Source organism: Oreochromis aureus, linkage group 4 (assembly GCF_013358895.1).
Source record: "Oreochromis aureus strain Israel breed Guangdong linkage group 4, ZZ_aureus, whole genome shotgun sequence".
Lineage (NCBI taxonomy): Eukaryota > Metazoa > Chordata > Actinopteri > Cichliformes > Cichlidae > Oreochromis > Oreochromis aureus.
The window spans coordinates 20,327,504-20,341,353 of NC_052945.1; the positions used below are offsets into that span (position 1 = coordinate 20,327,504).

The following is a 13,850-nucleotide window of genomic DNA, read 5'->3' on the forward strand; positions in this document are numbered from 1 at the left end:
TTGGTAATGGTGGAGGAAATATATTCAGTTTAGGAATTTATATTCACTGTTAACTGTAACAATGTTCAAAGTGTTAATGCTATGTTATTTTAATAAACAACACTGTCATATGCAAAACTAGGGTGGCAAGAGATCATCTTAGGGTGGCACATGCCACCTCATACCACCCTTCTAGATCCACCTCTGACCTTTTGCTGTGTTTCAGACCAAAAGTCCAAAATAATTATTGCAATTATTCATTTTAAATGATTAAAATTAGCTATTAAAATCGTCTTCCATTACATCCACAGTAGTTCAGGAGTGCTAAAGGCTAATTACAACATAATAGCCTATCAGATTACCAGTCATGCTGCTCTACTCAGAGGTGCTGATCAAAGTTGTAATTACATGAACGACCCCCTCGCTGGTATTGGTCCACTATACCAGTGAGGGGGTATAGTGGACGCTACTGGTGAAAACACGCGGTTATCAACTCCCACCTTGTTAATATTCAGTGGGTGTGAAGAAGGTTTATAATACGGCAGTGAGGACAGTGTTTATTTGTTGTAGTGGTTATACATGGTTATATAATAAATCCCAACATTTGCACAATGTTCTCCTTATTTTCAGTTTCACATAAAAATATAGAAATCTGTGGATGTTTTGTGTTTATGCCTTATGTAAAACCACGCATGGTGTTGCGTCAATGTTTTTCTTCAAAAATAGGTGTTGTAAAATCAAACTAGACCCAGACCCTACTGTGACACATGAAATATTGCCTATATGTAAGGGTTAAATTACAGAGCCCGGCACTGGCTGTGTATCACCTATAAAGTAATTTCACAGTGAAAGGATGAAAGGTGTTGCAGAACAAATATAAGAAGTCACCAGAGTCATTTTTTTTTTCATAAAAGAAAATTCTTTAATTGATGTTTTTGCAGGTAAGAATTAAAAAGTGGAATGTCTTGTGGAGCATTTCGAGACACATTAAAGAAACCTGACCACACTGTACTGTATATGAATCCTGCAAGCAAAAAACTGCAAACAGAAAAATAACTTTCTTTAACTGCTTTAAAACTACTCATGGTAGAGTTCCAGAAAAGGGTGTTCAGGTTTAGAGCTAAAGATTATAATTTGTAAGGCTCCTTTTTTATGACTATAGCTGTTTGGACCTCTCTCTCAACAAACTCATATCCTGTAAACTATGACAATCTGTGATAAAGGTTAAAGGTTAACAAGGAAGCTGAAGACCTAGGACTTTATATTACCTGCTGCTAGACAAACAAAAAAAGAACATTTTTCACATCCAGGTATGAGAAATGAGAAACGATGGCGCTTTACTTGATGTCAATGCTTTGAATGCGAGCATCCCCATCAAAGTTTAGGGCCGAGTATTTCTCTGCACCGACGCGGTTGGGGAAATGGAATGTTGAGCCATCTTGTAAAGTCACCACAAACTCTGAAGGAGTGAATTCAATGGAGATCTAAAAGGTATTATCAGTGAGAGAGACAGACAGACAAAGGAATCAAATATTGTAATAGATGTGATGTATAACGATCAAGGTCTCACAGATGAGTGTGCAGTATCAAATAATGAAGTTATCAAAGATGCAGTGGCACTTATTTTCCACCAGAGGTCACTCTCACAGAGAGGCACTATACAGACTAAAGAGGAAGCTAATAGACTACATATGACCCATGCAAGGCTAAAATATACACACACTCTCACACCTTGAACTCCTGTCCCAGGGAGAAAGGAAAACTTTGCTCGCGTTGCTCCTGACACCAACTGCCTCCCTCGAAAGAGTTGCAGACAATTATATTTGAGTCTCCATGGGCATTGAAACGAGGGTTGAGATGAAATGCAATTGTGTCCTCGCCGGGGCCGATATTCACAGCAAAACTGCAATGTACAGACATGTGTCAAACCTCATTTACTTTAAATAAGTAGCTCAGTCTAATCCTAATGGGGAATTTGAAACAGAAATAAGCATAGTAAGTAAAATATAAGGGGAAGAAGAACAACAATCAAGCATGTTTCACGGCTTAAAACCGCATTTACCTTAGATTACTGACTCACTTAATGTCTCAAAGTCAATTTCAAATAGAAGTAACTAAGTCACGTTCAGGAAGATAAATGACATGTTCCATAGCTTTATTTCTGATGGTTCAGCTACTTTAAAGAGACAGCTAACACAGACAAAATCTAATTTACTCATTTTTTAGCCAATAACATTAGCTATCAGTTTTTGCACTAAATGATAAATACAGCGATAACGACACCCTGTCAAGAATTTATTTTGTTGAATATTGATTGAAGATTTTTCCAACTTTACTGTGATTCATTCATTTACAAAATCATGACACAGCTCGTCCTTAATCAATACTTACTCTCCAGCCTCAGGTTTGGTGACTCCAACAACAGTCATGGTTTGTCCAACCTTGAAGGACATGTTCTTTACAAACACACCCTGTTCAAAAAAGAAGGCAACTTTGGTGATACAGTGTATTATTGTCTACTAATACTACTGACTTTTATTAGATCCAATTATTATTACAGCTTCAGGCAAAAAACAGCACTGGCTACAGTCTCGGCCAATTCTCCAGTCCTCACTTTATCCCTAGAAATTGCAGAACATGTGTTTTCAGTTATATCCCCATTGACTGGCTGGTCAAATATTCCAGCTCTTTCTTGTCCTGAGGTTGCCAGGGACATTTTTCTGTATGCCGATTTTGGCAGAGACTGAATGTTGAAAAATGATGAGGGACAACTGTTAAACTGAGTCAAATTTTCCTCAGTGCAATACTAGATACCGGGAGTGGAAAAACACTAAGCTTAGCAGAAATTCAGTTCCTGCTGTACATGTGGCAGGAAAATACTGGTTTGTGTAACAATTAGGAAATTGTAATTGTTCTAATGGGGAATTTGAAACAGAAAAAGGGAAGGGGAAGAAGAGCAACAATCAAGCACGTTTCACGGCTTAAAACCGCATTTACCTTAGATTACTGACTCAATTAAATTCTCATAGTCACTTTCAAATAGAAGTAACTGAGCCAAATTTAGGAAGAAACACTAAATGACATGTTCCATAACTTTATTTCTGAAGGTTCAGCTACTTTGAAGAGACAGCTTACACAGACAAAATTTACCACTAAAGTCAAAAAGTACAAGTGCACAAGTCCTTAAAAGAGTAATCTAAAGATGTAGGTTATCAGATAAGTCTGTCAGACTCTCCACCTAAATTCCTAATGCAACTTTTATAGATTTTATTTTTTTTTATTCATTTGTATTTCTTCACTGCCTGCCTCCATTTCAAGGGACAAGATCAGAAACCCAGACTACTTGTGTGGGTTTTAAACGCTGCAGTTGTTAGAGAAACATCCTAGATACAGTCAACAAGAAACCAAACACTTACTAAAAATAACCATGAATACTTGATCATATTAGATCATGCTAACAATTTTAGATTCGCTTGTGAAGAGACCAAACTTTCCCACTGAACATGACTATGAAGACTTAGTATCTATATTTTGTTGATTAAATAATTTAGATTTCTAGGTTGACAAACTGTCAGGTTGCAATACCTTAGAGCAGTGGTGTCCAACTCCAGGCCTCAAGGGCCGGTGTCCTGCAGATTTTAGATGTGTCCTTGATCCAACACAGCTGATTTAAATTGTTAAATTACTTCCTCAACATGTCTTGAAGTTCTCCAGAGGCCTGGTAATGAACTAATCATTTTATTCCAGTGTATTGACCCAGAGTGATATCTAAAACATGCAGGACACTGGCCATTGAGGCCTGGAGTTGGACATCCCTGCCTTAGAGCAACATTGTTCACCTCAACCTCTTCTTGACAGTGATTCTCAATCCTATAGTTTTCCAAGGACCTCTGCATATTCTGTAACATATGTTCACTGTCAAATTCCAATTAAACCAAATTCTGTTCATCTTAACTTATATGTCACAACCATATAAGAGTTTATTGGTACACAGATAACAGTACTTTCATTTATATCCCTTTTGTAGACACACAAACATGTAATGATCTGCACTTTTCTATAAACAGGCTGAAATCGTGGCACGCCACAGCTCACTGCAAAACATATAATTTATTTAAAGATCAACCAGTGAAAGTAAGGGAGGCATAGTAATGTGAACATTCTTCCTCTGTTAGAAAGTGTGTTTGGCAGCGCAGCTTGCTGTGCTGGACTGGGCTTGTGTCCGAGCTGGCGGTGACGCTGCATGTCTCCCAGACATTCTGCCTAATGAAGGAATCTGAATAATGTAATGTGTAAGACATGACACTTCACTGAATCTGTCACTGTTGTGATGATGAAATCGAGCTGGCAAGTTATTAAAACAGTAACACGTTACTAGTAATAAAGTCATTATTAAAATAAACTTCACTGAACTGAATGAATAATTGTCATTTCTGTGTGAAATCAACACAAAGTGAATTTTAACAGTGCCAGAGACATTATTTGAGAGATAATTACACTTCTGCTTAAGGCTTGCACTGTTGTTGACCCCTGTTTGGCTTAGATTTGCAGGATTGTTGGCTCTGTTCTTGTTTCTAGGTTATTACTTTATTTCATTTTATCCCTTAATGTCATTAAAACCATAACACCCCTTTAGCCCAAAAAAGGAAAAACAGACACAAGGTCTTGACTGTATTCTGACTATTTTATCAATTCAGAGATGCTAGAATGCAATGCAGCCTTTGTTCAGCTCTGACACTGGGAAAAAGAGAAGGCGTGACTGAAATGAAAGACTCAAGTGCTATCATGTGTTTATATTACTAAGGCTAACTTTCATGTATAGGCATGGCATTGATCTTTTACTATAGATGAGAAAAAGAAAATAACAATTGAGAAGTAAATAATGTAAGCATATGCTCTGTGGTGAATATTTTGACCATAAAAGGTCATCAAAAAATTTGAAACATTAGAACTCCTAACAGGTCAATAAAAACTAAATGCAAACATCCTTTTTAGTTAGTACAGTTTAGCTGATGCAATTACATCAGCCTGGTAAAGATAAAGCTAGGACCAGCTGTCAGTTCAATGCTTAAAATAGGCTTAAGGCCTAAGACTGTCGATATCAGTAAACCAAAGAGTCATATGAAAATCAAAGTAATATAAGTTGACTATTGTTGTCAAATCTTTACTTACATTCATCATCTTGGCAGATGCAGAAGGTTAAGTACAGCTGAGAAGAAATGAAAGTGCTGCAGGGCCTTGCCTCTCTGCACCCCACCAGATGACTCCAGTATATAGAGGGTGGGCGGTGCCTTCAACCTGAGTGACATTTCAAACAGCCAATATAATTGTGCCATTGCTAAACACCCAAGAGCTGACTCACAGTGAAATTAAAAGCTGTAAATAACTAATTTAGCAGTTAACAAATACTTGCAGATGTTGGTGAAGTGAGGCTAATTAGTGAAAGATCATTTGTTAACACCAAACTGTTACATTTTAACCTGGTGGAGCTGAGCCTGACTGTGAGGGGAACTGCAGACTTGGAGTTAAAAATAGAAGTGTATTTGTTACCAGGGAGACAACTAAATATTTAGCAGAGCCAGCGGTCTTAATGTCCACTTACTGTATATAGCTCAGGGCATACAGTAAGATCAAATGCCGGCATTTGGAATAAATCTGTGGCAAATTCTAGGTAGAGTTGAAATTAAGTGAAATGTTGGAAGTGAGTCAGATCCTCAAAATGATTTGAATGTATGACTCACACTTAGAGCCAGAGTATACTGCCAGCTGCTGAAATACAGAGGACAGCTGCTGTGAGTGCAGCAGGGTGGGTCAGTTCCACACATATCCACTACAATGTATTACAAACTAATGTAATTTAGAGCAATGTCACAGGAACCATTTATCAAGAACTACTTTATTTTACAGTTATCTACTGTTTTTCCCTTTGTAACTACTAATACTAGTCATATTTGCAGTGTAGGGCTGCTCCTTTGCTGATAGAGAAAGAAGTCTTTGATTAAATTGGGCTAATATCTCATCATTTAACAATAAAAACCAAGAGTGGAGTTTCAGAAGGAGTTCTATTGTTATAATATAGGTTCAGATTCCAGGCTGAAAAGGTCACTTAAACCTTGAGACCAGTTCCCCTACACTTCACACATTGTAACGGTACACAATAAAAATTCCTCCCTGTCCTTTATGACTTCATTCTGGGTCATGTTATTGATTAAACACTTTTTGGCACCCCCACCTCAAAATAATGTTCCGAGTAAAAGTAAAAAGTAAAAAGTACAAAAAGAACGCTTTAAACTAATTTACATAGTCCACACGGTGCAAATGAATAATGATTCAAAGCATATTGCAAAAGCAACCCAACAGTTTATAAAGACAAAGAAAGGAGATATTCTTTAACTGCCAACTCAGTCATCTGATCTCAGCCCTTTAGCGCATACTTTTCAGTTATTAAATAAGAACTGAAGGCAGAAAGATGCGCAAACAAGAAACTAAAGACAGCAGCTGCATCAAAGGGTTTCCATCGGTTCTAGCCTTCAGACTGCAAAGGGTTTTTATCCAAGTAATAAAAACTATCATTAAAATAACAAAAATGAGAGCTTGATCAGTTAATTCCTAAACAGTTAATGCAATGTGCAGTAAATTAAAACCTGACTGAATGCTAAAATTTCTATAGGAAATAATCTTATCTACTTCTTGAACCATGTGCTCCTGTGACCATGTGTCAGAAAAACACGGTGCTATCTTCAAATGATGCATGATAGGTTCTCACACAGCTTACTGGATGGTCATGGTCTGTGCAGTAGGGGAATTATTTACACTTGTGGTCAAAAGTTTACATACACTCCACTAGGGCAATAATGTTATGATAATTAGGGGCTTTTAATTGTTTCTTTAACTGTTGATTGATTGAATGGTTGCACAAAGGTCACAAGTTGCACCTTGACCAGATGCTTTTGGTAGCCATCAACAAGCTTCTAGCATAATTCTGGATGGATATTTGAGCACTCTTGTTGGCAAAATTGGCAGAGTTCATTTAAACTAACTGGTTTCCTGGCATTAACTCGGCTTTTAAGAGTAGTCTGCAAATTTTCAACAGGGTTGCAACTCGACCTTTGGGAAGACCATTCCAGAAGCTTAATGTTAGCCTGCTTTATCTATTCCAAAAACAGTTTCGATGAGTTTTTGGATCATGTTTTCTATTGCATTGGCTTATACTTGTAAGATTAAAAATTGTTTCCAAAATAGAGTATGTTTGGTCTAAAAAATACATTTAGCATTGGGGAATGATTGATTTTGTAGAAAGCACCAGTCCATTTACATTCATTGAAAGTATACTGCTAAAAGTTTGCTCTGCAGTTTACCGCCGTTTGACTTAGAGTTACGATACCATTGACTCTGTTCTGATTTCTACATTATTAGTTTATTTGATTTCATCTTTTAATGCAATTTTAGATATTGCACACCTTTTCAAACAAATTTACCCTTGTATCCAAAAATGCTCAAATGATACAAGGTCTCTATTGTATTCTGCCTAGTTTAGCAATCCAAACAGGCCAGAATGCAATCCAGCCATTGCTCAGCTGCAATATTGTGAAGCAAGAAGGTATGACAGAAATTACATAGTGAAATGTTGCATGTATTTATTTCCTTTTCTAACAGAGAACTTTCACATCTATGCATGTTAACGAGAAGACCAGACAGAAAGGCATTTTACCAAACACTTCTATACCACAAGTCTTTCTGGGATGACAGTTATTGCCATTTATTGGATGTCAGATAGAATACAGACTTAAGGCACTTCTGTATTGGCTTTAGCACTGTCAGTGGTTTTTATGTGGGATGGCAGACTCCAGAGCCTGAGGGCAAAAACAGCAAAGACCTGGTTACCTTTTGTTCTCTGGCAAGAAAGGGTCACTGACACTGACAGAAACTGGAAGGATGAACTCAGTGACCTCAAGGTAGAATATGGAGTTAAAAGATCTGCAGTATATTATGGAGCCAATAAATGGAGTATTTGAAAACAAATAATACTAAACTTAGAAAATTATTTCACATGTAACCAGTGCAACTGAGCAAAAACAGGATAATGTGCTGTCTTTTCTGTGCACCATTAAAAAATCAGTTTTGAACAATCTGTAATCAAGGAAGGGTGAAACTGGACAGTCTTATTTACAGCAAGTTATGGTAATCCAGGTGAAAGGTGACACAGACAGATAACTGTTTCAACATCCTATATATGGAGAAAAAAACTCTCAGTTGATTTGATTATTAAAAGACATGAAACTATCCACTGAAACATTAACTAGAGTCTGAATTTATGTGGATAGAATGCCTTAATTAGAATATTTATAGAGCTGGCTGTGCCAAATAAAATAACATCAGTTTTGGTATTGTTTAGTTGAAGGAAGTTCAGCTCATTGAAACAGTCAAAAAGGGTCAGCATGAGAACAGTCACTGTCAAGTGTGGCAGGTAGATAAAACTGCGTATCATTCACATAACAGAGATAGACAAATGGTAACATGTGTTTATCTATTTCAGAAATATCAAGGCAATGCATGATGTATGTAACACGTATGATTAAAAACAGAAGAGGAACAAAAATGGATCCTTGTGGGATGCAACAGCTACTGGAAGCCGACTAGCTTCGTCTTTCGATCATGACGTTCCTATATTTGAGGAGGGAAACCAGTGTAAAACGTGACAAGAGTAACTAAAGTAACTAGAGTCCGAATTTATGTGGATAGAATGCCTTAATTAGAATATTTATAGAGCTGGCTGTGCCAAATAAAATAACTTCAGTTTTGGTATTGTTTAGTTGAAGGAAATAATGTTCTGAGAGCAATAGAAAAATCACAAGATCTTTAAGTAAAAAGTACAAAAAGAACGCTTTAAACTAATTTACATAGTCCACATAGTGCAAATGGATAATGATTCAAAGCATATTGCAAAAGCAACCCAACAGTTTATAAAGACAAAGAAAGGAGATATTCTTTAACTGCCAACTCAGTCATCTGATCTCAGCCCTTTAGCGCATACTTTTCAGTTATTAAATAAAAACTGAAGGCAGAAAGATGCGCAAACAAGAAACTAAAGACAGCAGCTGCATCAAAGGGTTTCCATCGGTTCTAGCCTTCAGACTGCAAAGGGTTTTTATCCAAGTAATAAAAACTATTACTATATTAACAAAAATGAGAGCTTGATCAGTTAATTCCTAAACAGTTAATGCAATGTGCAGTAAATTAAAACCTGACTGAATGCTAAAATTTCTATAGGAAATAATCTTATCTACTTCTTGAACCATGTGCTCCTGTGACCATGTGTCAGAAAAACACGGTGCTATCTTCAAATGATGCATGATAGGTTCTCACACAGCTTACTGGATGGTCATGGTCTGTGCAGTAGGGGAATTATTTACACTTGTGGTCAAAAGTTTACATACACTCCACTAGGGCAATAATGTTATGATAATTAGGGGCTTTTAATTGTTTCTTTAACTGTTGATTGATTGAATGGTTGCACAAAGGTCACAAGTTGCACCTTGACCAGATGCTTTTGGTAGCCATCAACAAGCTTCTAGCATAATTCTGGATGGATATTTGAGCACTCTTGTTGGCAAAATTGGCAGAGTTCATTTAAACTAACTGGTTTCCTGGCATTAACTCGGCTTTTAAGAGTAGTCTGCAAATTTTCAACAGGGTTGCAACTCGACCTTTGGGAAGACCATTCCAGAAGCTTAATGTTAGCCTGCTTTATCTATTCCAAAAACAGTTTCGATGTGTTTTTGGATCATGTTTTCTATTGCATTGGCTTATACTTGTAAGATTAAAAATTGTTTCCAAAATAGAGTATGTTTGGTCTAAAAAAATACATTTAGCATTGGGGGAATGATTGATTTTGTAGAAAGCACCAGTCCATTTACATTCATTGAAAGTATACTGCTAAAAGTTTGCTCTGCAGTTTACCGCCGTTTGACTTAGAGTTACGATACCATTGACTCTGTTCTGATTTCCACATTATTAGTTTATTTGATTTCATCTTTTAATGCAATTTTAGATATTGCACACCTTTTCAAACAAATTTACCCTTGTATCCAAAAAAAGCTCAAATGATACAAGGTCTCTATTGTATTCTGCCTAGTTTAGCAATCCAAACAGGCCAGAATGCAATCCAGCCATTGCTCAGCTGCAATATTGTGAAGCAAGAAGGTATGACAGAAATTACATAGTGAAATGTTGCATGTATTTATTTCCCTTTCTAACAGAGAACTTTCACATCTATGCATGTTAACGAGAAGACCAGACAGAAAGGCATTTTACCAAACACTTCTATACCACAAGTCTTTCTGGAATGACAGTTATTGCCATTTATTGGCTGTCAGATAGAATACAGACTTAAGGCACTTCTGTATTGGCTTTAGCACTGTCAGTGGTTTTTATGTGGGATGGCAGACTCCAGAGCCTGAGGGCAAAAACAGCAAAGACATGGTTACCTTTTGTTCTCTGGCAAGAAAGGGTCACTGACACTGACAGAAACTGGAAGGATGAACTCAGTGACCTCAAGGTAGAATATGGAGTTAAAAGATCTGCAGTATATTATGGAGCCAATAAATGGAGTATTTGAAAACTAATAATATAAACTTAGAAAATTATTTCACATATAACCAGTGCAACTGAGCAAAAACAGGATAATGTGCTGTCTTTTCTGTGCACCATTAAAAAATCAGTTTTGAACAATCTGTAATCAAGGAAGGGTGAAACTGGACAGTCTTATTTACAGCAAGTTATGGTAATCCAGGTGAAAGGTGACACAGACAGATAACTGTTTCAACATCCTATATATGGAGAAAAAACTCTCAGTTGATTTGATTATTAAAAGACATGAAACTATCCACTGAAACATTAACTAGAGTCTGAATTTATGTGGATAGAATGCCTTAATTAGAATATTTATAGAGCTGGCTGTGCCAAATAAAATAACATCAGTTTTGGTATTGTTTAGTTGAAGGAAGTTCAGCTCACTGAAACAGTCAAAAAGGGTCATCATGAGAACAGTCACTGTCAAGTGTGGCAGGTAGATAAAACTGCGTATCATTCACATAACAGAGATAGACAAATGGTAACATGTGTTTATCTATTTCAGAAATATAAAGGCAATGCATGATGTATGTAACACGTATGATTAAAAACAGAAGAGGAACAAAAATGGATCCTTGTGGGATGCAACAGCTACTGGAAGCCGACTAGCTTCGTCTTTCAATCATGACGTTCCTATATTTGAGGAGGGAAACCAGTGTAAAACGTGACAAGCTTTGTGTTCCAGATATTTTTAAAGAACTTGTTAGATTCTATGCTGAGATCAAGCATGACTAAATAGTAGACTGACAGACAAAAGCATATTATTATGTGCCTTTAACAGAGTAGTTTTTTTTCTATGTATGCTTTTAAAACCAGAGTGAAACTTGTCAGATATGGTAAAAGTATTTAAACATGGCTATAATTAATAACTTCTCAGTAAACTGAGTCATTTCATCTTGTTTTAAAGCACGCAGTCAGCACGCAGTCACACAGTCCTATAGAAACACAACATGGACCCTGATCCCCTCAGTAACTATAGGCCTGTTTCCAATTAACAAGATTTTAGAAAAAGCTTTGCTCTAATTGGGACTAGCAAAGACTTCTTTAAAAAGGTGTGATGGAGTTTATTACTAGTGTTTAATAATCCTTCTCAGAAAAGTGATCAAAACTGGCATATTTTGTATTTGGAAAGATTATCTTTACTTTCAGATGAGCTTGTTCAAAGTTATGTACCAGTTTACAAGTGAACGTCTGAGGATCTTAGTTCAGCTGTACTTTGAGTGTTGGCTGACAAACAGTGTGTGGTTTGTTCCGATTTCAAACAGCTGGCATCCATTTTCTCGTACTAGTAAAATGGCAGTTTACAAGCCACAGTTTGTGGAAAGCAGGTGGAATTATGGTTATTATTTTTTTTTTAAAGTTCATCTCTCTACAGGATGAATCTGGAAAAGCTGTTATTTTTGTTGGTACTATTGTGAAAGGCAGTGCCTTTATCAGAAGTTCAGTGGGGCAAAGAGATGTGACATGTTTGCACATGCACGTGGTCAGCAGTCAGCAGATCTTATGACACACACATATCCGCCTACACACTCACTCACTCTCTCTCTCTCTCTCTCTCTCTCTCACACACACACACACACACACACACACACACACACACACACACACACACACACAAAGACCTGGCACAAGTTTTACTTAATATTTATTAAAACTATCTATTATCATCACATGAATGTCAGTAATTCAGCTGCATACTTTAATCATGTGAGACAATGCAATGCAAATCACTACAAAATTTATTCCAGGCTTCACATCAGCACAAAACAATTATATTTGTGTATATTTCCTATGATTAAATGCAAACTATTAAAAAAATGCTATCTATTGATTGGTAGTTAGCAGACAATTATCAAAATTCACTATTTTACTTAAGAGTTATTACTGAAAATGCTTGAAGGTGAGAAGAATTTGAGAATAGTTATATTGTTTGTGGTCTGACACAAAGGTGATCTGAGTGTTCACTGTCCTCCAGTGGTCAGAGTGCAATACTACACGACTATTTACTACTGGTGGCCGAGGCAGCTGTTATTACAAGGTGACAAGGAGAACCAATAGAGTGCTAATGTAGGTGGGAAGTCTTTTGAGGATATTCCCTCTGAGTGATGGGGATGTATAGATTAAACTAAAGTAACATAAAAGTTACAAACAAACAAACAAACAAAAATATCAATCTGACAGTGATGCAAAATTATAACAAAATATAATGCAAAACGTCACATACCACTCAGCTGCACAAAAGTCAATCAAACTACATATATATGCCACTATTCTTGGGTAAATGCAGGAGTATCGGCGTTTGTGTGAGGGTAATACACCAGGAAGGATTATCTAGCTTCAAAAACAGAAAGCAAAATAAATATCAATATTTAGTGCTTACTTGAGATTTTCAGTATTCAAATTTACTTTTAACAATTTGGGCTCAAAACAGTCAAAACATAAACAGGCTATTTTTCACAATTCAGCCTCCCATATTATCCCTGAGAAAAAAATGTGGTGTAAAGCATAAAAAATTAATTTTTTAAAAAAGATATTAAAAAAGCACTTCACTATGCTCTATGAGTATAGTGCTTCTGTCACTGGAGAACAACAAAAAATTTTTTTTGAAAATATAAAATGAAAAATTTTACACATGACATCACATTGTTGCCATTAAGAAAACAATAATAAGGTAAATTACACTCACTGACCATTTAAGAACAAACTAACATGATGTACCTATAACCTGGCTATTTAATGCCAACTATTAGTCAAGCACAACATTTAGTACAACAGGTACAACAGGTTGTACAACAGAGGTGACATTTCTTTCAGTCTGCAGATCAATGTCAGACTGAGCATTGGTCACAACAATAATTGAAAAGTACAACATATCATTTCCTTGTCATAATGACATAGGTCAGACAATATTAACTTTTGAATACCTTGTGGTGTCAGACCAAAGCAGACCAAACCGACACAGTAATGATTGCATATATTAATCTTAAATGATTTAAATGACCTGTATGATATTTCAGCAATACGTGCTAATTACACCTTAATAGCATATCGCTATTAGAGCCGCCTCCTCATACTTAGAGCTGCTCTGAGTATGAGGGGCTGATCCAGCTTGTAATCATATGAACGACCCCCTCACTGGTATTGGTCCACTGTTAACATATTCCCAGTGACTTCAACTCTACTGGTGAATATGATGTCAAAACACACGGTTATCCACGCCCTCCTTGTTAACATTCAGG

General features: G+C 36.5%; 1 protein-coding gene across 1 annotated transcript; it reads right to left on the reverse strand.

Moving 5' to 3' along the window:
- Positions 1-886: 886 nt before the first annotated feature.
- Positions 887-5,250, reverse strand: LOC116329213 (beta-galactoside-binding lectin-like). The gene is made up of 4 exons (XM_031751201.2): positions 5,152-5,250; positions 2,371-2,450; positions 1,711-1,882; positions 887-1,463 (listed from the first exon to the last, which is right to left on the reverse strand). The coding sequence occupies exons 1-4, from the start codon at positions 5,158-5,160 to the stop codon at positions 1,317-1,319; spliced, it is 408 nt and encodes a 135-aa protein (XP_031607061.1). The 5' UTR covers positions 5,161-5,250; the 3' UTR covers positions 887-1,316.
- Positions 5,251-13,850: the final 8,600 nt, after the last annotated feature.

Bases quoted from the DNA above. Each gene is read 5' to 3' on its own strand.
- LOC116329213 (XM_031751201.2), bottom strand. The intron at 1,883-2,370 runs GTAAGTATTGAT...TGTACATTGCAG, and splicing joins ACCAAACCTGAGGCTGGAGA to TTTTGCTGTGAATATCGGCC. The intron at 1,464-1,710 runs GTGTGAGAGTGT...AATACCTTTTAG, and splicing joins CCCTGGGACAGGAGTTCAAG to ATCTCCATTGAATTCACTCC.